The 26,472-nt window shown below is 41.8% G+C and overlaps 1 protein-coding gene across 2 annotated transcripts in view; it reads left to right on the top strand.

The window, feature by feature from the left end:
* Positions 1-26,472, top strand: part of ascc3 (activating signal cointegrator 1 complex subunit 3) — a 328,254-nt gene that overhangs the window by 291,298 nt on the left and 10,484 nt on the right. For both annotated transcript variants that reach the window (XM_078399847.1, XM_078399848.1), the window contains exons 38-39: positions 19,518-19,669; positions 22,829-22,979. In XM_078399847.1, coding sequence (XP_078255973.1) covers positions 19,518-19,669; positions 22,829-22,979 — 303 coding nt within the window. The remainder of the gene's footprint in view (positions 1-19,517; positions 19,670-22,828; positions 22,980-26,472) is intronic.

Raw genomic sequence — 26,472 nt, 5'->3', positions numbered from 1 at the left:
CACCTTTCAATTGCTCTTCCCCATCCCTTTGTAACGTTTCCTCTCCCTTATTATGTCGCATGAACATCAGGCTAAGTTTGAGGGTAGAATAATGAAGCAAATGCAATAAAGGAAATGGTTGAGGGAAGGAAAAACAGCGATGAGGACAAAATATGTGGGGGAAAGAGGAAATAGAGTTATTGAAAGCATTAAATGCTCCTCAGTGGATAGTGGGCTTTTCTAATGACCAGCAATTTCAGTTTGGGTGGGTTACATGCTAAAGAAGGTTTAGGAGGGAAATTCTGACATCTGAGGAGAAAAAAATACAATTCAAAAAGACAGTGTGAGGAAAATGTAGATAAGGTGGTTTACAATTCGATGGAAAACTAATCGTGGCATTTGGTAGCCATAAATGGATTTAAAGCCAGAGGAGGGGGAAGGGAACTAACAACCATCAATAAGTTGGAACAAGAAATGGAGCCGCCTGATGATGTAGTAGAATTGATAACATATTAACACTTGCATGCAGACACATGGCATTAATGGTTTATTAATGCCCAGTTCAGATTCAACTGTGTTTAGTGATCACGAGAGAGAGGATATATTTCATTGAATGCTCAGGCAGAAAGTATAAATTTAAAAGAGGAATAGTCAGTAGAATATAAAGATAAAAATTACGCGCCTGTGATTTCACAACGTGGCACAACATGAAGTATTGGCATATGTTGTACGGTAAAAGAAACAAAATTTAAATCCCATTTAATATAACAATAGACTAAACTATTTTCAAAAGACATCGCCTGCCACAATACAATTTCTTAAATAAACGATCCAAAATTTATCATGTTGAAAACTGAGTGAATATCCATTTTCTACAATACCATACACCAGCTTGATGTGTAATTTGTGCTTTTCTTGAACTTTCCAGCCTCAGAAAATAGATTTGTTATGCATCTTACCAAAGTAAAGCTAAGTTCTGAAATAAGGTAATACAAGAGGATGAAACTGCAAGAAAGTAGGCAATCCTGAGAAAAGGTTAAGGAATACCATAAAACTCTGATAATCTACTGCCTGATAATTCAAAAATCCCAGTGCCTCAGCTTCTGGCTCACAGGGCCCCATTTCCCAAGCTTTTGACGGCACTGGGCGTGTACTCACTGGAGTTTAGAAAAATGAGGGCGAACCTCATTGAAACGTAGTGTAAGGCTTGGATAGAGTGGATGTGGAGAGGATGTTGCCATTAGTGGGAGAGTCTAGGACCAGAGGTCATAGCCTCAGAATTAAAGGACGTTCCTTTAGGAAGGAGATGAGGAGGAATTTCTTTAGTCAGAGGGTGGTGAATCTGTGGAATTCTTTGCCACAGAAGGCTGTGGAGGCCAAGTCAGTGGATATGTTTAAGGCAGAGATAGATAGATTCTTGATTAGTACGGGTGTCAGGGGTTATGGGGAGAAGTCAGGAGGTTGAGATTAGGAGGGAGAGATAGATCAGCCATGATTAAATGGCGGAGTAGACTTGATGAGCCGAATGGCCTAATTCTGCTCCTGTCACTTATGACCTTCCTTTAAACCTACCATCAGCCTATCTGCACCTGCTTAAATTTACTAGAACCCCATCACCCATGCTCTCTTCAAACTCACTAGCGTTCCATTTCCAACTCTCCGTTTAACCTCCCCAGGGCCATATTTCCCATTTTCATTAAGGTTAATGATCAACCCATTACAGGAAGGATGTAGAAGCTTTAGAGAATGTGCAGAAGAGGCTCACCAGAATGCTGCCTTTATAAAAGAGTATTAGCTAAAAGATTGGACAAACTTGGATGTTCTCTGGAATTGGATGTTGTGGGGAGATATGATAGAATTATGAAAAATTATGAGAGCTTACGTTGAGTAGATAGCCAAAATGGGGGAAAACATCAAAGACTGGAGGGCACAGATTTATGATAAGAGGAGTAAACTTTAAAGGAGATGTGTGGGGCAAGTTTTTTACTCGGAGCAGTGGGTGCCTGGAACACGTTGCCATGGTGGTGCTGGAGTCAGTTACGATAGAGGCATTTAAGAGGCTTTTAGATAGGCACATGGATATGCAAGGAATGGAGAGTTATAGATCATGTGCAGGCAGAGGAGATTAGTTTAACCTGGCGTCATGTTCATAGACACATAGCAAAATAGGTGCAGGAGTAGGCCATTCGGCCCTTCGAGCCAGCACCGCCATTCAATATGATTATGGCTGATCATCTAAAATCAATACCCTGGTCCTGCTTTTTCCCCATATCCATTGATTCCTTTAGCCCTAAGAGCTAAATCTAACTCTTGAAAACATCCAGTGAATTGGCCTCCATTGCCTTCTGTGGCAGAGAATTCCACAGATTCGCAACTCTCTGGATGAAGAAGTGTTTCCTCATCTCAGTCCTAAATGGCCTACCCCTTATTCTTAAACTGTGACCCCTGGTTCCGGACTCCCCCAACATCGGGAAATTATTTCCTGCATCTAGCCTGTCCAATCCTTTAAGAAATTTATATGTTTCTATAAGATCCCCTCTCATCTAAATTCCAGTGAATACAAGCCCAGTAAACCCATTCTTTCATCATATGTCAGTCCTGCCATCCCGGGAATTAACCTGGTGAACCTATGCTGCACTCCCTCAATAGCAAGAATGTCCTTCCTCAAATTCGGAGACCAAAATTGCACACAATACTCCAGGTGTGGTCTCACCAGGGCCCTGCACAACTGCAGTAGGACCTCCTTGCTCCTAAACTCAAATCCTCTCGCTATGAAGGCCAACATGCGATTAGCTTTCTTCACTGCCTATTGTACTTGCATGCTTACTTTTAGTGACTGATGTACAAGCACACCCAGGTCTCCTTGCACCTCCCCTTTTCCTAATCTGAAACCGTTCAGATAATAATCTACCTTCCTGTTCTTGCCACCAAACCTCACATTTATCCACGTTGTACTGCATCTGCCATGCATCTGCCCTCTCACTCAACCTATTCAAGTCACCCCGCAGCCTCATAGCATGCTCCTCGCAGCTCACACTGCCACCCAGCTTTGAGTCATCCGGTATGGACATTGTGGGCTGAAGGGTCGTTTCCTGTTCTACGTTCTGTATATGTTCTTGTGAGTGCCCTGTTTGCCACTCAGGAGTCAAGACTGTTTAATTGCCATGCCTACCGACAACAGAATGATGACGTTCTTGCATGCAGCGTAAATCTTATCCAGCCCATAAATGCAATACACACATGAATATAATAATCCCAACATTTTGTTTGTAATATTAGTGTACAAAAACAGTTTAAGCTCACAGGGGTCACCATTTCCAGCTCTCCCCGTTTATAAGACCTGTTTCCCCTGCTTCCTACAAGTTCACTGAGGCCCCATTTCACACGTTACTTTTAATTTCGACAAGCCCACGTTTCCTTTAGGATAAGTGGATCCCTTGTTTCCCACGCTCCTTTAAATTCACTGGGCTTAATGGAAAATTTATTACATTACCATGCAACAACTCAAACAACAGTTGAGTTAAAAGTGTTTTAGGATGCTAATTGGAGTAAAAACCAATGGTCCAGAAAATTGCCTGTCCCAAGGATGCTGGATTATCAGAATGTTTGCCGTGTTCTCCTCCTGGGCTCTGACACAAACAAGACTAAGAGCTGAATAATCCTCTTCCTCCGAGCACTACCATTTTACAGCAGAATTTCATTTATACTGAGATGCCCAATCGAAAAGCCTTTAGTGTGTATAAAATCATGGTACTAATAGATTGGTGTATAAAATCCATGAGAGGAATAGATCGGTAGATGCAGAGATTCTTGCCCAGATTTGGTGAATCGAGGACCAGAGGACATAGGTTTAAGGTGAAAGGGAAAAGATTTAATAGGAATCTGAGGGACAATTTTTTCACACAAAGGGTGGTGGGTGTATGGAACAAGCTGCCAGAGGAGGTAGTTGAGGCAGGGACAATTCCAACATTTAAGAAACTGTTAGACAGGTACATGGATAGGACAGGTTTTGATAGATATGGACTAAACGCAGGCAAATGTGACGAGTGTAGCTTGGACATGTTGGCTGTTGTGGGCAAGTTGGGCCGAAGGGCTTGTTTCCACACTGTATCACTCCATGACTCTAGTCTTGTGCATGCTGTTAGAACTGTGGGTAGACTTGATTTAGTCTACTGTAATTTAATTTAGACAGAATAGTTATTCATTAATGTTAAATGGTGGTGTTCATTATTACTGGACTACGATGCTTGTTAATGAATGTGACCATTCCAGTTAACTGACCCCTGAAGGTTGCTCACCATTTATAGGTCCAGCACCTTGCATAATAAACAATATCAGCGCCAAAATTATCAACAGAGGTGAACTTTGGTGTCCCTCTTTTTTTCGACCAACCATACGAAAAGCATAGTTTTAACTCTTGGTATTGATATAAAGTAAAGTAAGCTAGAAAAAAATAGAACGCTGGCAAAAATCTATTTTGCTAGTTTAAAATGGCAGCGTATGATAAGTGACACTAGCTAAGACCAGATTACTAATGGTCGCTGCTGCTGAAAATTCACTGCAAACTAGTAAATTTAGTAATGCACATCTCAGCATCAAATGGCAACATTTAATTGGGAATCAGTTTAATTATTGGCCTCTGTTTTGCACAGAAAACTGCTGGTAGTGGGTATAGTTCAGATGCATCTTACACACGGAAGTGGAATTAATTTGGGGTGAAATCACTCAACTAAATAAATGATTTCAGCATCCATGAACATAAACAAAATGAATGCATATATAAAACATCCTTGTCATTTTATACCGTTTCTTTTTAAATTTATGAGTAAATGAGGGAACTGGCACCCAATTACAAAATATATACCTTTTAAATCTGCTGTATTATATGCGGCATTAAATATTGTACTGCTACTGTTGAAACTGACATATTTGAAGCTAAGGAAGAATCTTATTTTGGAAACAGAAAAAAGGGTAAAGGTGTAGTATAGTTAGCATAATTTACAGCCAGCTACAGTGACATGGTAACCAACTACCTCATAAAAGATGTCTGTGCAGGGCTCTCTTAACTGCTGTCCAGGGAATCGCCTTGTTTATCACACCACAGAAAGAGTGAAGTGCAAGCTTACGTATCTGCTACTAATTGTCCATGCATGTCCTGTGCGTATAAATGTCTCTTTTCTGTCAGCCTGTGGAAATTGTTCTGTCTTAAAATCAGGCTGCTGTTGATTCATGTGGCTTTAAAGTCGCATCCCGGCATCCTCTATTTGTGAAAAAAAAAGCCTGCTCCCCTTTGACATTTCTCATTGTTTGCCTTCATTTATCCATACCGTTATACTTCCAACATTTAGTGGACATAATACGCTTTTCATTGCATTTCCGATTCCTAGAGTTTGAGCAATTTGATGGTGTAAGTGAATATGAGTGTAATCAGTCTCACTAACAGTGCATTCTGACCAAATCAGTTTCAAAGGTGCCTGAAATTACTAATCCAGCATTTATCAGAAGAACTTAATGCAGCCAGACACAGAATTCGAGTGAAAATAAAATTATTGAATGCTAGATCACCCCATTACAAGGGGTGCATTTTATAGGCTGGTCATGCAGTATAGTATATTGTTGAGTCACACTACAAAAAAAAATCATATCAAAACTGTTTTTTAATTACAGTTACTGATTAACAGGCAGTGTACATTAGAGGGTCATAATGATTCTCTTTTATTCCAAGTGTTTGGAAAATAATTATTATTGATATCAAAGTTAAAGAGCTTAAATGAAAACAGAAAATATCTGAAATAATCTGAGGTTAAATAGCATCTGGGTAGAAATAAACATAGTTACATTTTCTGGTTCTATAGAAAGGATATGGAGGAACGAAGTGGGTCAGGCAGTATATATGCATGGAAATGGACACTCAACATTTCGAATTGGGATCCTTTAGACTGATGGAATGGGAGGGTAGAAAGCTGGAAAACCTCCTGTTCACCATCTACACCCTCAGACTTCAGATATTACTCGGACTCCTGGCACCTGCAGAAGTTTTCAGATGACTTTGCAATTGTGGGCTGTATCAGTGAGGGGAGGGAAACTGAATACAGAGGTGTAGTCAATGACTTTGTTGAGTGGTGCGGGTTGAATCACCAGCAGCTCAACACCGACAAGACTAAGGAGTTAATGGTGGACTTTAGGAGGAGAGGAACACCCTTGTCCCCTGGCTCCATCAATGGTGTGGGTGTGCAGTTTACCAGGGAGTACAAATACCTTGGAGTGTACCTGGACAGTGAACTGGACTGGTCCAGGAATGCCAACTGTACTTTTTGAGAAGGCTCCACTCCTTCAACGTCTGCAGTAAGATGCTGCAGATGTTCTACCAATCGGTGGCGGACACCAATGGGATTAACAAACTCATCAGGAAGGCTGGCTCCGTGCTGGGGGCAGAGTTGGATTCACGGGAGGTGGTCTTGGAAGGGAGGATGCTCCTCAAACTGCGGAGCATCCTGGACAATACAGCTCACCCCCTCCATGACACACTGGTCAACCTGAGGAATACCTTCAGCAACAGACTGGTTCCACCAAGATGCTGCACAGAATGCCACAGGAGATCCTTCTTCCCTGTGGCTATCAAACTTTACAACTCCTCCCCCTTCTGTCGTGGGGTAGACTGACTCCCCCCCCCCCCTCCCAATCCTTGCACATCCCCAATACTTTCCACTCATCACTTCAATTTCATGTTTCATGTATTTTGCGTTCTTTTGACTGTTGGCAGATCAATTTCCCTCCTGGGATAAATAAAATTCTATTGCATTGTATCGTATCGTGTCGCAAGAGAGATGGGAGTGGCGCAAAGCCTGGCGAGTGAGGTGGAATGTGTAGAAAGGAACTGCAGATGCCGGTATATCTGGAAGATAGACACAATGTGCTGGAGTAATTCAGCAGGTCAGGCAACATCTCTGGCGAGAAAGGATGGGTGACGTTTTGGGTTGGGACCCGTCTTGTCTGAGGAAGGGTCTCAACCCCGAAACGTCACTCATTCTTTTTCTGCAGAGATGCTGCCTTATCCGCTGTGTTACTCTGGGACTTTGAGTGATAGGTGGATACAGGTGGGAGGGGGGGGGCACGATTGGCAGATGGGTGAAGTAGGTGATAAAGGGGAGAGGTGAAATTGAGACAATAGGGCGTTAAATAAAGAAAATGTGGAGGTGTCAAATATAAAGCCAGAGGGAGGGATATTATAAGAAGGGGACGGGAGGGGAAAGAGAGGGGTTAAAAGGGCAGCAAGACACTGGGGTGGGAGTAAATATACAGAGGAGGGGGAAGGGGCAGGGTGAATTAGTGGTGGGAGATGGTGGGAGAAATGTGTGTACACCAGGGAGGGTGGTGTTGGGGGGTGTGCTTACGGGAAAGAGGGGAAGGAGGCAGGGGGGTGTGTTTTAGGTTTATGATGAGATTTATATTATGAAGTATTGAATAATTATCAAGTTACTTTCCTGTCTCTAATGCTGCCTTTAACTTTACAAAATGGAAGTAAGGGCTCTAATGGGACCTTACAACTTATGCATCCAGATTTGGCCAGGCAATTTCATCACCGTCCACAGCTAAGAGAGAATGTGTTTTTCCTGGCAAGTTTGCTTTTAAGACTTCATTATTCCAGCAGTTTTATTTTTAGAACATATTCCGTGAATTGTTTTGAGGGGTAATGATGCCTTTTAAAATGAACTTATTTAGTTCGTTTTATAACTAAAGCTGAAAAGATGTTCATCACTTTCTCAGTGTAAGAAAATAACTGCAGATGCTGGTACAAATCGAAGGTATTTATTTCACAAAATGCTGGAGTAACTCAGCAGGTCAGGCAGCATCTCAGGAGAGAAGGATGCCTGACCTGCTGAGTTACTCCAGCATTTTGTGAAATAAATTACTTTCTCAGGATATCTTCAAAAAAACACAGTTGAGGAGGCACCGGGTCAATTTACATCATTATATGACCTAACTAATGACCCTTTCAGGGACCGACGGTCACTGCCACGTATTTTGCATTAACCTAACTGTGGAGTCAGCAGATGAGTTTCCTACACCAGTGTCTGTTATCTTCCTTGCTTCCCCTACTTGTCTTGATATCCAGAGCAATCATTCTCATCTTGCCTTGAGTTCATTTCTTTTGTTCATGTTTAGAGTAAGACGCTGAAGAGGTCTGAAGGCAAGTAGACCTGGTAAAATAAAAACAGAAAATGCTGGAAATGCGCAGCAGGTCAGGCCGTACCTGTGGGAAGATTAACATAGCTAACATTTCAGGTCATTCTGACAAAGGGTCTTCATCTTGAAACATTGACTATGTTTCTCTTTGCACAGATGTTATCAGATGACACCAAAATTGGTGGAGCTGTGGGCAGTGAAGAAGGCTGTCAAATGATATAGTAACAGAGAGATCAGTTATAGATATGGACAGAGAAATGGCAGATGGAGTTTAGTCAAAAAAAGTATGAGGTATTGCACTTTGAGAGATTGAATGTCAGGGAGAAGTACACAGTTGACAACAAGACCCATAACTGCGTTGATGCACAGAGGGACCTTGGAGTCCAAGTCCATAACAACACAAGTGGAGAGTGGTAAAGAAGGTGTATGGTGCACTTGCCTTTATCGATCGGGGCATTGAGTTGATGAGTTAGGACGTCATATTGAGGCTTTATAACATTTTCGTGAGGCCACATTTGGAGTATTGCATCCAATTTGTGTCGCACCATTAGAAGAGGGTGTGGAAGCTTTTGAGAGGATGGACTGGAGGTTTACCAGGATACTGCCTGGATTAGAAAGTATTAGCTATAAGGAGACGTTGGACATTGTTTTCTCTGCAGCATTTGAGGCGGGGGATACATGGTAGGTAGATGAGAGGCAGAATAAGGGTATACTCGCAATCTTTTTCCCAAAGTCTTTGTCAAAGACTGGAGGGCATAGCTTTAAAGTCAGAGGAGGAAAGTTTAAAGGAGTAAAGGAGGTTGTGTGGGGCAGGTTTGTTTTTACACAGAGTGCTTGGTGCCTGGAACGTGCTCTCAGGAGCGATGGTGGAAGCATATATGATATTGGCGTTTGAGGCTTTTAGATAAACGCATTAATATGCAGGGAGTGGAAGGATATGGACTGTATGCAGGTAGAAAAGATTAGTTTAATTTGGCATTATATTTGGCACAGTCTTCGTGAGCCCAAGAACCTTTTTATTTTCCCTGGTTGTGGTAAAACCCAAACTGAACATGTGTGAGCGGATTATTAGTGAGTGTTGCCACATAACAGTATTTACTTTAAACTTTAAAGATAGAGCGTGGAAACAGGCCCTTCGGCCCACCGAGTCCACGCCGACCAACGATCACCCCCATCCACTAGCACTATTCTACACCACGGACAATTTACAGAAGCCAATTAACCTACGAACTTGTACATCTTTGCAGTGAGGGAGGAAACCAGAGCACCTGGATTAAACTCACTCGGTCACAGGGAGAGCATACAAACTGTGTGCAGACAGCTCCCTTAGTCAGGATCGCACTAGTAACTGGCACGGAATCTGCCCTCTACAAATGTAAATACTGGACAGTTTACCAAATGAATAGACATAGTGAATACATTTGGCACACTGTTCTCTCATTTGACATTTGTAAAGATAAGGCTGCAATAGAGTCATGCTTATTTTTGAAAACTGTTTTTGAGGACATGTACGAATGCGACAAATATGGCTTTAATAAGTGTTGTTGCCTCATGCTTGAAACTTCCCTCGCCAGCTCCAAAGATGGAGGAGAGACGAGTGACTCATTGTCAGGCTGCTGATGCTATCTTTTGGTGGGTCACTGACTCCTAAGTGAGGACAGCCTTCGACTTTCCAGAGTGGGGCTTTGATCCAGGAACCGGTGCCAATCAAGAGTGTGATTTGTTTATCTTTCCAAAAAATTAATGTGTTAATTACTCAGCTTGCCAATGCTCGGCTGACAATCCGCTGCTAAGCTGAGTATTTGGGTTTTCGTCCGAGGTTTTGGTCAGGTCTTTATCCAACTGTTTAATAGTGACCACCGTTTTGTTGAACAATAATTGTAAAATTCAGTCCATGAAACTCCTGAAACTAGTGAATTCCATACATTGAATTCTATATGTTGAATTTCTGTAAGTATTTTTAAACTGCTCTGTGATCTTTATCAGTTTAATGACAATAGGATGCGTATGAGCAATCCATCTTCAAGACATCACAAACCTTTTTACATTTCGGTCTGGGAGGAAATGAGTAATGTGTAACTCATTTGTGTGATCAATTTGTTCAAGCAGCTACTGTGAAATGTTAATCACAACTTTAATTTGTACAGCATTAGCATTTTGATTAACTTGTAGGTTTGCTGGCATACTTGAAGTGGTTTTTAGTCATAGTTACAGCAAGGAAATGACTTTTTGATTAATTAACTTTGTTAGACAGCAGCTGAGCTTCCTGATTGGCAACCTTTCGAGATGAAGGTTCACAAAGTAACAACAGGCAATAGCAGAACTTAAAACAGCCGAGACTATGCTGCCAGCTGCATTTGTGGTAAAAGAGCAAATGTCATCAACAGGACCCTTTTTAAAAATCATTTAATTGCAAAGAAGCATCATTAACTTGAGGAAACGTGTGTTAGATAAAGTCGTTCAGACATTGAACATCGTTTCTTTAGGATATGCTCAGATGCAGGCCACCTGTAATACACTTGTGCAAGCAACAGGAGAGGAGGATCTTTTTGTCTCTTTGAAACATTTGAACATAGAACCGGTTTTATGGCTATTTATCCAATTTATTTTATCCAGTTTAATGACTATTTTGATCAATTTACATAAATTTCATGCTGTGGTATTAACAAATTGAGCTGATAATGATAACAGTGCTGCAATCGAATAATTTCAACATTTTGATGTAGAAAGCAGAAAAAGTGCAGAAAACAGAAGCACCAGTAGGCCATTTGGCTTTTCTGGTCTGGTCTGCTATTCAACGTGATCACTGCTGATCATCCACCTAAGAAATTGATTTCTATTTTATGCCCATCTCCCTTGATATCCTTACCAGTAAGAAATATATCTACCTCTTTCTTGAATTTATTTAATGATTTTGCCTCCTACACCTTTTATGGTATAAAACTCCGTAGGTTCAAGTACAGTAAATGTCTCCTGGTCTGTTCTAAATGTCATACCCCATATCTTGAGGCTGGGATTCACAGTTGTGGACATGCAAGCCATTGGGAACATCTTCTGGTGCACGCCTGTTAGAATATTATAGCTTTGATGACATCCATCCCATTTTTTTGTAAATTCCAGTATATGCCCAATCTTCTCTTTTTCCCCAATCTTCACATCCATTCATCTTTTGTAAATTCCAGTATAGGCCAATTTATTCCCTATTTCTCATTGTTCTGCCAGGAATCAGTCTGGTAAAACTTTGTTGCATTCCCTCTCTGGTAAGAACATCCTTACTGGCACGTAAAAGTAGATACGGGGCAGAAATAAAATCAGAAAATTCTGAATTATGCAGCTGACATGCAGCATCTATGGGGAAGGAAACAGTTAGTGTTTCAGGTTTGGCACCCTTTTCCAGTGTCTGCGGGTCTTTGATTTTCATACTGATGGAGTCTGACCAAGCCTTCAACAGCTGCAGCAAGACATCCTTCCTCCTGTACACATCCTGTTGCAGGGAAGACCATTTGCCATCCTAACTGCATACTGCATCTGAATACTTGCTTTCAGCAACCAGTCTGCAAGGGCACCCGGTCTTGTTGCACAGCGCCACCACCCTTATCCGAATATATCAAATATATCAAATAATTTACCAATGTTGGGGGAGTCCATAACCAGGGGACACAGCCTATGAATAAAGGGGAGGCCATTTTAAACTGAGGTGAGAAGAAATGTTTTCACCCAGAGAGTTGTGAATTTGTGGAATTCTCTGCCACAGAAGGCAGTAGAGGCCAATTCACTGGATGAATTTAACAGAGAGTTAGATAGAGCTCTAGGGGCTAGTGAATCATGGGATATGCGGAGAAGGCAGGCACAGGTTACTGATTGTAGATGATCAGCCATGATCACAATGAATGGCGGTGCTGGCTCGAAGGGCCAAATGGCCTCCTCCTGCACCTATTTTCTATGTATCCCTGGAGGACTTGGATAGGTGCAAAAGGGTCCTGACCTGAAGCGTCACCTGTCCATGTCCTCCAGAGATATTTCTCCTCTGTTTTGACTATGAAGAAAGACATGATTAAGGAACTTTGGAAAGTTAATGGTGATGTCTTGAGGACAGTCTGTATTACGGTCGAGGAGGATGTCCTAAAATATATGAAAGTAAATGAATCTCTCAGGCCTGAACAGGTATCCTGAGACACTGTGGGAAGCTGGAGGAAAAATTGCAGGAGCCCTGGTGAAGTTATATGATTCATCATTGGACATGGGTGGCATTGCCTTCATCAGTCAGAGTATTGAGTAAAGACGTTGGGAGGTCATGTTGCAGTTCTATAAGACATTGGTGAGGCTGCATTTAGAGTATTGTGTTCAGTTTTGGGCACCATGTTACAGGAAAGATGTTGTCAAGCTGGAAAGGGTGCAGAGAAGATTTACGAGGATATTCACAGGAGTCAAGGGCCTGATCTATAGGGAGAGGTTGAGTAGGCTGGGTCTCTATTCCTTGGAGCACAGGAGGTTGAGGGGTGATCTTATGGAGGTGTACAAAATCGCGAGAGGAATAGATTGGGTAGACATGCTGAGTCTCTTGCCCGGAGTTGGGGAATCAAGAACAAGAAGATGTAGGTTTAAGGTGAGGGGGGAAGTATTTAATAGGAACGTGAGGGGTAATTTTTTTTCACAGAAAGGGTGGTGGGAACGAGCTGTCGGAGGAGGTAGTTGAGGCAGGGATTATCGCTATGTTTAAGAAACATTTGGACAAGTGCATGGATAGGTCAGGCTTAGAGGGATATGGGCAAAACGCATGCAGGTGGGACTAGTGTAGATGAGACATGTTGGTCAGTATGGGCAAGTTGGGCCAAGTGGCCTGTTTCTATGCTGTAATACTCAGATACCACAAGACTGGAAGGTGGCTAATGTTGGCCTCTATTTTAAGAAGGGCTGCAAGGAAAAGGCTGGGAACTCTAGACCAGCAAAGCCTAACATATCTGTTAGGAAAATTACTGGAGGGGATTCTGAGGGAATCCCTGTAGATCTATATGCCTGTCCAAAAGGCCTGGATAGAGTGGATGTGGAGAGGCTGTTTCCAGTGGTGGGAGAGTTTAGGACCAGAGGCCACAGCCTCAGAATAAAAAGACATACCTTTAGAAAAGAGATGAGGAGGAATTTCTTTGGTCAGAGGGTGGTGAATCTGTGGAATTGCCATAGAAGGCTGTGGAGGCCAAGTCAATGGATATATTTATGGTGGAGATTGATATATTCTTGATTAGTTCGGGTGTCAGGGGTTATGGGGAAAAGGCAGAATGGGGTTGAGAGGTAAAGATAGATCAGCCATGATTGAATGGCGGAGTAGACTTGATGAGCCGAATGGCCGAATTCTGCTCCTGAAACAGTTAAACATAAAAAGCCTCTTAAATGCCACTATCCTAACTGCCTCAACCACCCACCCACAGCAGCGGATTCTGCAGTATATATTAGTTTATATATTATGTAGAAGTTGGCCGTGTATGGACAGTAGACAAAAAATGGCTTGTGTAATACCAGAAATGGCTGGGGGTAATACCAGAAGAATGCATCAAATTTTAATTGAATTGCTGCCTGCACGTGCAAACAATACCACTGTTTAAAAAGGATTTTAGTGGCTTGTTTGCCTTCAGTAAATGCAGTCCTCTTGCTTCTCCTTTAAGTTGTGATTACATAAACAGTCTAATATAAACTTCTGTACATTGAGCCGGCACTTGTATGCCTTTTGAATGAGCTGCTGTGTATAAAGATAATCATTTTTTTCTGGACGCAGTAAGCAGGGGGGGAAAAAAATTGCTTCTTTCATCTAATCACTGACCCTTTACACCTAAAGCCAGGACTTGCAAATAAACAGGATGGCGAGGAATAAAAGGCTTGTGAGGACAGCTGAGCATCTCATTAACATTTAAAATAGGCACTCTTCTTGCAGACAGGTCCTCTAACAAAAGCCGCGAGATCTGATTAAATAGCTTGGGCTACTTGCAATGATAATATGAATGGCAGTGAGTAGAGGTTGGCGTCTTTACATTGCAGCAGATCCACCATGTATGTTGGTGGCCAGCTGCCATTTTGGAGCCACGTTAATTCTTCTACTGCATACTTTGTGAAAATCTCGGATTTATAGCGCAGAATTGCATTAAAGTGATTTATAAACAAGGTTCTTGTGTGGAATAGTGATCGAAGGAACTGCAAATGTTGGTTTACAAAAGAAGTCACAAATTGCCGGAGTAACTCAGCGGGCCAGGTAGCACCTCTGGAGAACGCTTTGACAATAGACAATAGGTGCAGGAGGAGGCCATTCGGCCCTTCGAGCCAGCACCGCCATTCAATGTGATCATGGCTGATCATTCTCAATCAGTACCCCGTTCCTGCCTTCTCCCCATACCCCCTGACTCCGCTATCCTTAAGAGCTCTATCTAGCTCTCTCTTGAATGCTAGTCGGGATCCTTCTTCAGACTAATTGTGGTGGGTGAGGGGGTGGGGGGTGGTATAAAGCTAGAAGAGACATGGAGACAAGGCAAAGCCTGGCAAATGATATTGTGGATACAGGAGAGGGAATTTTTTGAAAGGTAGATGACTGGACAAATGCCAGAGATGAAGAGACAAATAGTGTGAGATGCAGATAGAAGTGGTGCGAATTGTGAAGGCAGGGGAAGGAATAGAGGTGGGAGCGGACAGGAGGAGATGGAAGTGGAGAAATTGGTGCATCTAGGTGGGCCACAGGGAGGTTGGGGAGGGGGAAATATGGGGGAGGGAAGGTGGTACTAAGTTATTTACCTGAAATTTGCAAACTCAATGTTCATACCGTTAGGTTGTAAGCTACTCAAGCAGAATATGAGATACCCTTCCTCCAGTTTGCATGTGTCCTCACTCTGTGACTGGAGAAGGTTCAGGACAGAAAGGTCAGAATGGGAAGGGGAATTAAAATGGTTAGCAACCGGTAGATCCAGCAGGCCTTGATGGGCCGAGCTCAAGTGTTCGGCAAAACATTCACCTGGTCTACACGTGGTCTCACCGATGTAAAGGAGGACACAGGAACACCGGATGAAGTAGATGAGGTTCATCCGAAAGGGGGGGATTCCATTCAAATTAATTTTAAACCAAACTTGAGCAGCTGAATACCATGCATACCCATTCTTATATTGTGAATTTAAACATGCAAGGCTAGTTCAATTTCGATCCACTTGACTTTATCTCAAGTCAGTATTTATTGTCATAAGCTGTACTACTTTGAATAAAAAAATCCAAGAATCATTTGGCTTAAGCCATTCTGATCTCTGTCCTAAAGCACATCATAAATACTGGAAAGGTTTTGGCAAGAAAAATCTCTCAATTTAAAACCCTTGTAGCTTGTTCAGAATTATGAATCTTTTTTTCATGCAGTGTTGAAACCAGAATGCCCTTTTGAAGTTTATTTCAAACAGAGGAAGCTTACTGTTTTATTTATTTTTCCTATAAATCTAAACACCAATTAAACTCTTGATTTATCTAACCTGTGATAGTTCTGCAGTAAATAACTAATTAAAGTCTAATTCGAAACTCCAGTTATGTAATATCAATTAGATTTTAGTGGCAGCAGTATAATGGGCAGGGAAGATGCAGGGGACTGATGGCAGTTCCACTCTGGGAGCTGTTGGCATTTCTCGTGTACAAGTACCAGTGTGATTCTGGCATGAACCCGGAAGTGTGAACTTCCTGGTCAACAATAATCGATTTCCTTGATTGCACTCCTCACACTGGTCTACATATGTGTGAGAAGGAACTGCAGATGCTCTTTTACACCGAGAAAAGACACAAAAAGCTGGAGTAACTCAGCTTTCTCCAGCTTTTCACAGTACCTCAGTACCCGTGACGATAAACTTAACTGCTTGAAAGCTGTACCTCTGAGAAGTTGAAACAAGCCATATAGTATAACTAAACCTCTGTGAGGAAAAGGGGGAAAAGTGAAAATTTTAATCTTTCTCGCTATGAGTCAGCAGTTGTGTTAGGTTGCAATACTTTACTCCCCACTATTGGTTGCTATTTTATACAGTGGAATGGAAATAAAAGTTTAAAAAAGGAGAGGGAAAGGAAGAGTCAGAGATGAAGAACATGGAAGCAAGAATGGGGTGGAAATCAGCAGTAGAGTTTCCGTACGAGAACGAAAAGCAACTCCAATACAGTCATCAAAGTACCGGAGAATAGAACTGAAACAAAGAATTCCACGTATCCCTCAAAAAGAAACCGGCATAACTTGGATTCAAATGAGTATTATAATTTCATATCTGATGTGGGAGTTCAACCTGAGCACAAGTTCGACAAGAAGAAGGATGGTGGTGATAGAGGGGGACTGTTCAGGTGTTTGTCAAAGAAAGTCAGGTTGAGTTTACTGTTATATGCACAAGAACGGTGAGGTACAGGCACAATGAAAATCTTGCTTGCAGCAGCATCTCAGGCTCATAGACTAAGACAGCATATGAAGACAAAAAATATACGTAAATTACAAATATTCTACAAGACAGTTAAAAGAAAAAGATTGCAAAACAATAGTGCACAAACAAATTAGAAAATGTCCATTGTCGCACAAGAAATGGTCCATCGTGTTTCAGTTTAGTTCAGGAACCTGATGATTGTAAGAGAGTAGAACAACCTGGTGGTGTGGAACTTCTCTATCTCCTGTCTGATGGTAGAAGCAATAAGTGGGCATGGCAGTGATGGTGGGGATCCTTGATGATACATAGATACATAGACAATGGGTGCAGGAGTAGGCCATTCACCGCCATTCAATGTGATCATGGCTGATCACTCCCAATCAGTTCCTGCCTTCTCCTTTGATTCCACTAGCCCTAAGAGCTTCATCTAACTCTCTTTTGAATGCATCCAGTGAATCGGCCTCCACTGCCTTCTGTGGCAGAGAATTCCACTAATTCACAACTCTCTGTGTGAAAAGGTTTTTCCTCATCTCAGTTCTAAATGGTCTACCCCTTATTCTGAAACTGTGGCCCCTGGTTCTGGTCTCCCCCAACATAGGGAACATGTTTCCTGCATCTCGCGTGTCCAATCCCGTAATAATTTTATATGTTTCTATAAGATCCCCTCTCATCCTTCTAAATTCCAGTGAATACAAGCCCAGTCGACCCATTCTTTCATCATATGTCAGTCACGCCATCCCGGGAATTTACCTTGTGAACCTACGCTGCACTCCCTCAATAGCAAGAATGTCCATCCTTAAATTAGACCAAAACTGCACACAATACTCCAGGTGCGGTCTCATCAGGGCCCTGTACAACTGCAGAAGGACCTCTTTGCTCCTATACTCAACTCCTCTCATTATGAAGCCTAGCATGCCATTAGCTTTCTTCACTGCCTGCTGTACCTGCATGCTTCCTTTCAGTGACAGTTGTACAAGGACACCCAGGTCTCATTGTACTTCCCCCTTTTCCTAACCAGACACCATTTAGATGATAATCTGATTTCCTGTTCTTGCCACCAAAGTGGATAACCTCACATTTATCCACATTATATTGCATCAGCCATGCATCTGCCCACTCACCCAACCTGTCCATGTCACCCTGCATCCTCATAGCATCCTCTTCACAGTTAACACTGCCACCCAGCTTTGTGTCATCTGCAAATTTGCTAATGTTACTTTTAATTCCTTCATCTAAATCATTAATGTATATTGTAAATAGCTGCGGTCCCAGCACAGAGCCTTGCGACACCCCACCGGTCACTGCCTGCCATTCTGAAAGGGACCCGTTCAACCCTACTCTTTGCTTCCTGTCTGCCAACCAATGTTCTATCCATGTCAATAACCTACCCCCAATAGATGCCCCCTTCTAGAGGCAAGGCCCCATGTAAATGCTTCCAACAGTGGGGAGGGCTGTGGCCGGGAGGGGGCCACCACTCTCCAGCTTCTTGCAATCCTGTCTCGTGGAATTGCCATGCCAGGCCAATGATGCAAGCAGTCAAGATATTTTCTGCAGTACATTTGTAGATGTTTGAAAAACCAATAGTTCAATTGTGCTTTATTTGTCACATGTGGTACTGTCCAATGAAAATGTTTTTGCATATATTACACGTGCGAGTGGGATATGTTTTGACGCCATTACTCAAAGTCGTATGTCCGGCCGGCTCACGCGCTCGATGTACTGGAGTAGTTCCCGCGAAACCACGTCCCCCTCCTCTCCTCTCCTCTCCTCGCCCGGCCATCTTTGTGTCCTGGGGTCACCTCCTGCAGCCGACTTTGAAGGCGCTGGAGGCACTACCCTGGTTCACCCTCCTACCGGCCCTTGCTCCTCGCGTTCGATGTCTCCAGCTCCCTCCCGGTTATGCCATCCACCTTCTGAGTGTAAACCAGAGAAGAATTTGGCCTCCCTGACATAGAATTGAATATTTAAGAGATTGGACATCCATAGTGACAAGAATCCAGTTAGGACAGAAAATTGCAAATTATTAATAAATTTGCAGCTATCAGAAATGCCATGATTTAAGTGGAAAGGGAGAGGATCATTGGAGAAAGAATAGAGTCTGCGATAAGGAGGCCTTTACCCAGCGAAAGTGGTGCTTTAATCTCTGTTTACTTAACATAATAAAGCCTCTGAGAAATATATCTTTAAAAATGTGGAAACATTTGTACAAACAAAACTTGAGCATTAATCGAGAATCACATCACAATCACTTCTGTAAGTGGCGGTAGGATTATCTCTGATCTATAATGTCAGACATTCAGAGATAGATGTGGAGGGGTGGAACTTGGACACTGGGTTTTGATTACCGCTTAGAAGGATTGGAACTGCTGCGGTCACAATGGTTCCAGTTAATGGGCATGTAGAAATATATATATAAATTGGAATAATTTATATAAAATATATATAATTGGAATTTATAAAATATATATAGTTGAAAGATATATATAGATATAATTGGAATAATTCAAACAGGAGCTGAGAAACAAACACATCATAACAATAAAAAGGTCTGTAGTAAAAACTAATTGCCAGAGCTATTCAGCAGTTCAGGCATGATCTGTAGAAAGACAACCAGTTAACATTTCAAATTCGAGACCCCTTTTGCGAGATGAGTTAAATAGAGGAAACATTAACGGGTTCTCTATCCACAAACGCTACCTGACCTGCTGAACATTAGCAGCATTTTCTGTTCTTATTTCAAATTTCCAGTATCTGCACAGATTTGGCTCAAAGATTTGGCTTAATTGTTCTGATATATGTAATGACTTACTATTAAGTGATCAATGTATTACCTCCGTTTTAATAGAAATTGTGGAATTAAAATATCATCCATTGGCTTGTCATGCGTCTCTTATCCTCAAATTGAACATAATATCTTTTGTCTTCTCTGTTGACTTTATTTAGGCTATGCTGGATGTGGCTGCAAATAATGGCTGGCTTGTGACAGCACTGAACATAATCAACCTGATTCAGATGGTGATTCAAGGCAGATGGGTACATGACTCCTCTTTGCTCACCCTGCCAAACATTGAGCAACAACACCTTTATCTGTTCAGGTATTCATTACTGTTAATTATTGTGAGCTGTTAAAATGAATACACGTATACCTGGATCTGTCTCCCCCTCCCCCCATAAAGAGCACAATCAATCTTTATTGGTTATGTAATATGTTTACTGAATGTTTGTTAATACATTGTTGTGTGTATATATATGTATTTGAGTGTCTGTCGTGTCTATATAGTGTACATACATGCGTCATAACATGCATATAAAAGCAACTTGCTTTCAAAAAATTTAGCAGCACATTAATTTTTTGCCTTGTCAATCTTCTGGCTTTGGATTAAAAAGGTTTAATTACCAGGTAAAATGCCCACACACACACACAAAATAATGGCAGTAGTGAAATGAGAGCATGACCAGGTTGGTGTGGTTCTTTGATGACATTGGTTGCCTTTTTGAGGCAGTGCCTTCTATCGATCCCTTCAATGGCGGGGAAGTCCTATTTTACTCTCCCCACATTCCCATCAACTCTCCCCAGGTACCACCACTTGCCTACATAGGGCAGCAACTCTACCACTGCGCCACGGATTGCTGAAGCTATGAATCATTAGCTCAACTCGCTGATAGCCACAAAAAGCTGGAGTAACCCTGTCCCGCTGGGTTACTCCTGCTTTTTGTGTCTATCTTCGGTTTGAACCAGCATCTGCAGTTCCTTCTTGCACAGCTCCACTAGCTGTGAAACTGTGCACTCCAATGTCATTTACATGCGGACCACACCAGTACTTTTGTTTTCAGATATCGAATTGTAAATAGTCTATTGGAAATTTAAGATCTTGGACTGCCTCTTTAAAAAAAAATATTTTCTCTAGTTTTCACCTCTTGTTAAAACAAGACCAGACAGATGGCCAAATCATTTCTGCTCCTGCATTCAAAGTTGGAGCTTTTCAGCACAATGCCAGAGTGAATTATTTATTGATTCCCTTCCCTTCTCCCTTTCACACCACATTCTCATGGCCAGGCTGACATTAACAACAGATCTATTAAGTGCATGTGTAAACCTATTCTTTTCCTCCAAATATATTGCTTGATGTATTTAATATATTGGTCTCCAGGGTGCACTCTTGTTTGCCTCATCTCAAGATTAAGAACCAATTATTTTCAGTTTTCTTAGTACTAAGCCTGTATCCTAACAATAAGATACAAGGTGCTAGAGTAACTCAGCACGTTATTGATGGCGAGGTACCACTGAGTTACACTTGCACTTTGTGTCTTTTTTTGTAAACCAGCATCTGCAGTTCCTTGTTTCTATGAGCCTGTATCCTTGTCTTGAATTGCCAACATCCACCAGGCAGTACAATATTTTTGTTACTATTCTGGAATAGACAATAGGTGCAGGAGCAGGCCATTCGACCCTTCGAGCCAGCACCACCATTCAATGTGATCATGGCTGATCATTCTCAATCAGTACCCCGTTCCTGCCTTCTCCCCATACCCCCTGACTCCGCTATCCTTAAGAGCTCTGTCTAGCTCTCTCTTGAATGCATGCAGAGAATTGGCCTCCACTGCCTTCTGAGGCAGTGAATTCCACAGATTTACAACTCTCTGACTGAAAATGTTTTTCCTCATCTCCGTTCTAAATGGCCTACCCCTTATTCTTAAACTGTGGCCCCTGGTTCTGGACTCCCCCAACATTGGGAACATGTTTCCTGCCTCTAACGAGTCCAACTCCTTAATCTTATATGTTTCGATAAGATCCTCTCTCATCTTCTAAATTCCAGTGTATACAAGCCTACAGTCTTTGAACATATGACAGTCCCGCCATTCCGGGAATTAACCTTGTAAACCTACGCTGCTCGCCCTCAATAGCAAGAATATCCTTCCTCAAATTTGGAGACCAAAACAGCACACAGTACTCCAGCTGCGGTCTCACTAGGGCCCTATACATCTGTAGAAGGACCTCTTTGCTCCTATACTTAACTCCTCTTGTTATGAAGGCCAACATTCCATTGGCTTTCTTCACTGCCTGCTATACCTGCATGCTTCTTTTCAGTGACTGATGCACTAGGACACCCAGATGTCGTTGTACGTCCCCTTTTCCTAACTTGACACCATTCAGATAATAATCTGCCTTCTTATTCTTATCACCAAAGTGGATAACCTCACACTTATCCACATTAAACTGCATCTGCCATGCATCCGCCCACTCACACAACCTGTCCAAGTCACCCTGCAACCTCATAGCATCTTCCTCACAGCTCACACTACCACCCAGCTTCGTACCGTCTGCAAATGTGCTAATGGTACTTTTACGGAATACGGGTGGCATGGTGGAGCTGCAGTCAGGATCGAACCCGGATCTCCGGCGCTGCATTCGCTACAAGGCAGCAACTCTACCGCTGCGCCACCGTGCTGTATCTCTTTTTTTTTTAAATAGGATTCAGTCACTGATTTCAAAGGTTCAAAGGTCAGTTTATTGTCACGTAGCAGTTAAGGTACAGCGATACTCAGATTACCATACAGCCATACCAAAAAAATGATCAAGACACACAACTACATAAAAGTTAACATAAACATCCACCACAGCGGATTCCCCACTTTCCTCACTGTGATGGAAGGCAATAAAGTCCATTCTTCTTCCTCCTAATTTTTTCTCATTCCTATTATTTATTCATTGAACATTATTGACAAAAATATTTGTGCTGTAAATTAGGCAGAAAAGGTCTTCATATCTGTGAAACGGGTAACGGCATGAAGGGGAATTGCTAGGGTAGGTAGAAACTAGATACCTCTGTCAATTGAAATCTAAGAACAAAGGACATTGCCTAAAAATGAAATCCATGGGTGTCATGAGTTAAAGTCGAAAGAACTTCTGCCGAGAAAAGATAATAGAAATTTGAATTCTCTTCGACAAATGAAATTAACCGTTGGGTAAATTGTGATGTGAATGATGCAATTGATAGATTTTATACACAACTTATTTGGGGATGTGATTCCATAGTGTTAGGTTTTAGATCATTCATGATCTCTGTGCATGGCAGAACAGACTTGAGGAGCTAAATGACCTATTTTTATTTCCTATATTCCAAACAATCGTTCTTACTATATATTTTTTACATTTTCTGCCAGCATGTAGAAGTGTATCATGAACCAGAAGACCTAAGTTGTATGTGCTTTTTGTTTTAATCTGAAATTTGTGCGGCAATTTATTTTGTCAGGAAGTGGAATGCGGGTGGAAAGAAAAGCAGCTCAAAAGGTTATAGAGGTCCAGTTGAATGTCTTCCTGAATTGATAGCTGCATGTGAATGGAGGGAGGATATATTTCATTCCATCGTTGCCGAAGAACTAACGCCTGCACAGATTTCCCAGGTAACCTGCTCTTTCAATCTCATTTTTTAATTTATTTTTGTTGTTCTATTCATTTGTATTTTTTTATTTAAACTTCAAGCAAGCTATTATTTAAATATCCTTTGACAATTGCTCATCTCTGAGTTATTCTGACCTCTCGAAATATATTTAACATTGGATTGGCCTTATTGACTGTGTGACTCATCCTTCTTCTTGGAATTAGCTTAAGATAAACAGTTCTATTCCTATCTTTGCCAATCAAGTCTTATAGTTTTTAAAGGTGTTTTTGATCTTAGAGGGGCTGTTAATGTAAAAAAGGCAGCAGGGGGTGATTAGTACCTTTTAATTGAGTTTTCCTCCAAATAACAAATAGGAATTCCAAGAAAAAATATATATTTTAATGATTATACTTAGTCGCATTATCCAATTTCAGTTCCAATGCCTGCTTCCATTGGTAGACTCTTAAGTGAGATCACTCGGTGTATATTTGGCCTTACCTCAAGAAGTTGACTTTACGCCGCTGAAATTCAGTGCACTTAAAAAGGTAAATGAGAGAAGACTTGCAATTTATGTGGCTGAACAAGATTCAAACATTATCCAGAGGTTTAATCTTACACCATGCTAATCACAGTATGGTTTGGGAACAACTCCATCCAAGACCGCAAGAAATTGCAGCGAATTGTGGACGCAGCCCAGACCATCACACACACCAAAATCTCCCTTCCATAGATTCCATTTACACCTCACGCTGCCTTGGCAAGGCCAGCAGCGTAATCAAGGACGTGCGCACCCAGGCCACTCCCTCTTCTCCCCTCTCCCATCACGCGTAGAGGTATAGAAGTGTGAAAACACACACCTTCAGATTCAGGGACAGTTTCTTCCCAGCTGTTATCAGGCAACTGAACCATCCTGCCAACAACCAGAGAGCAGTCCTGAACTACTATCTACCGCATTGGAGACCTTTGGACTATTTGATCGGACTTTACTGGACTTCGTCTTACACTAAACGTTATTCACATTATTCCCTTTATCATGTATCTGTACACTGTGGATGGCTTCATTGTAATCATGTATTGTCTTTCCACTGACTGGTTAGCATGCAACAAAAGCTTTTCACTGTACAGCTTTTCACACGTGACAATAAATTAAAGATGGAGGGATTAAACGAAAAAAAGCTGAAAGGCAGTGTGCCCACCACGCTTCACCAAGTACAGCATTTTTGAAATTAGGATTGGTGAGAATCGCCAGAAAGAACAAAAGCATACCAGCCATTACAATAATAAATCTTTACTGTAAAATACATACATTTAAAAATAACCGAATCTTAAAAATTGATATTGCTGAAGGAGCTGACGTGGTTCAGGGCACTTGCTCACCAAAAACGAACTATTTAGGCTAATCATGTTTTCCATCCCTCCATCTTTAATCTATAGAACATTATAGCATCGGAATAGGCTCTTCGGCCCACAATATCTTTGTCAAGATAAACAAATCTCATCTTGCACATCATATCATATCATATCATATATATACAGCCGGAAACAGGCCTTTTTCGGCCCTCCAAGTCCGTGCCGCCCAGCGATCCCCGTACATTAACACTATCCTACACCCACTAGGAACAATTTTTACATTTACCCAGCCAATTAACCTGCATACCTGTACGTCTGGAGTGTGGGAGGAAACCGAAGATCTCGGAGAAAACCCACGCAGGTCACGGGGAGAACGTACAAACTCCTTACAGTGCAGCACCCGTAGTCAGGATCGAACCTGCGTCTCCGGCGCTGCATTCGCTGTAAAGCACAACTCTACCGCTGCGCTACCGTGCCGTATGGACCATGATCCATATCCCTCCATTCCTGCATACAGCAATACTAATCCATGACCTTAATTTATTTATAACCACCACTGTACTTCAGGTATGTCCAAATTAAGAGATAAATACAAAAATATATATATATATTATACAAGCTGACTCTGTCCAAATCTTCTGTCCCTTGCAGGAATTTGTTTTTTCTAGTATTCATAATCCAAATCTCCTTCGAAACTAATTTACCACTTAGTAATTGCAATGCTCCTCTGGCCAGGCAGCATCTGTGGAGAGAGAAACAGTGTTAGCATTGCAGGTAAATAATCTTTCTCCAGACAGGGTAATTGGTTCCCAAGGCCTTCCGCAATTGTGCACAAATCACAAAATATTGTAACAACAAACCAGATTAGAAACAGGATATTCTGCTGCAGATGACACATTCCTTCACTCCACTAAGCTTTTTATTGCCACATTACAAATGACATCAGGAGAGTGATGGAAGACTTTCCAAAGTTTTGCACAGCTCTCCACAAGAACGAGCTTAAACATGTATTCCCTGCCCCACTGAAACATAGCTACAGTGTGCACTCTGCAAAATGCAATGCAGTCATTCATCAGGACTGCTTCAATGCTGTTTCCTAAGCCTCCAACCTCAGCTAAAGGACAAGGGAATGGCATCAACCAGAAATTGTCCTCCAAATTGCACATTACCTTGACTTGGAAAGTCATTCCTATATCATCATTAGTTCTAAATACTGAAACCTCCTACCAAATAGCAGTGTGGATGTTTCTTCACTACATGAATTCCAATAGTTCAAAGAGATAGCTTGGCCATTTTCCTCATGGACAATATAGAAGCAGATAGTAATTTCTGGTTTTGGTTACAAAGACGTGCAGGTTTGTAGGCTAATTGGCTGCTGTAAATTGTCCCTAGTGTGCAGGATAGAACTAGTGTATGGGTGATTGCTGGTCGGTGCAAACTTGGTGGGCTGAAGGGCCTGTTTCCAGCTGTATCTCTAAACCAAATAGAACTAAAAACTAAAAGTATTGTTAATTCACATGTCTGGTTACTTAACCACTGTGCCCACAGAAGATTTATTTAAAATATTATAATTTGGAATGTAATTGTATGTTTCAGTTCTATAATATGTAATTATGGAAAGATTGTAAAATGAGCACTTGTTTATTAATTGTTAGTTGGTAAAATGGTTACAAGTAATGCTTTCATTACCAGAGTTCAGACATAAAGTGGTACCCAAATAGGCAGCAACAAGCTCTTTGTTTGGTTTGCTCTACGGCATGGCAGGCAAAGTGAAGACAGTCCCAGGCATGTGAATTTTCCAAGTTTCCAATGGTTTTTTAAATCCATTTTCCGCGCTTTTTGCATGATTTCCACCTTTTTCACTTTTCCAAAATTGCGTTTATCAATGGAGAAATCGGATCGAAAAAAAGAAAATAAACGATGTATAGCAGCGTTTCTCAACCGGGGTTCCCCAGAACACTAGGGTTCCGCGAGAAATATCCGCTAATCATTGAAATCCGGACAAAATTCCGAGAGCCCACTTGAAATCCCCCCGCCCTGGAAGTCTCCCCGAAAATGTGGCAGCACAAGGCAGCCAATCTCGACCTCATCAGGACTTCCACGGCCGATCGGCGGGTTGAATTTGCAACCTGCGGCCGGGGCTCTGGAACTCCAGGCCAGCTGGA

The sequence above is a fragment of the Rhinoraja longicauda genome, chromosome 5 (genome assembly GCF_053455715.1).
Source record: "Rhinoraja longicauda isolate Sanriku21f chromosome 5, sRhiLon1.1, whole genome shotgun sequence".
Lineage (NCBI taxonomy): Eukaryota > Metazoa > Chordata > Chondrichthyes > Rajiformes > Arhynchobatidae > Rhinoraja > Rhinoraja longicauda.
The sequence above is the reverse complement of the archived record's forward strand: the minus strand, read 5'-3'. Positions and strand labels throughout refer to the sequence as shown.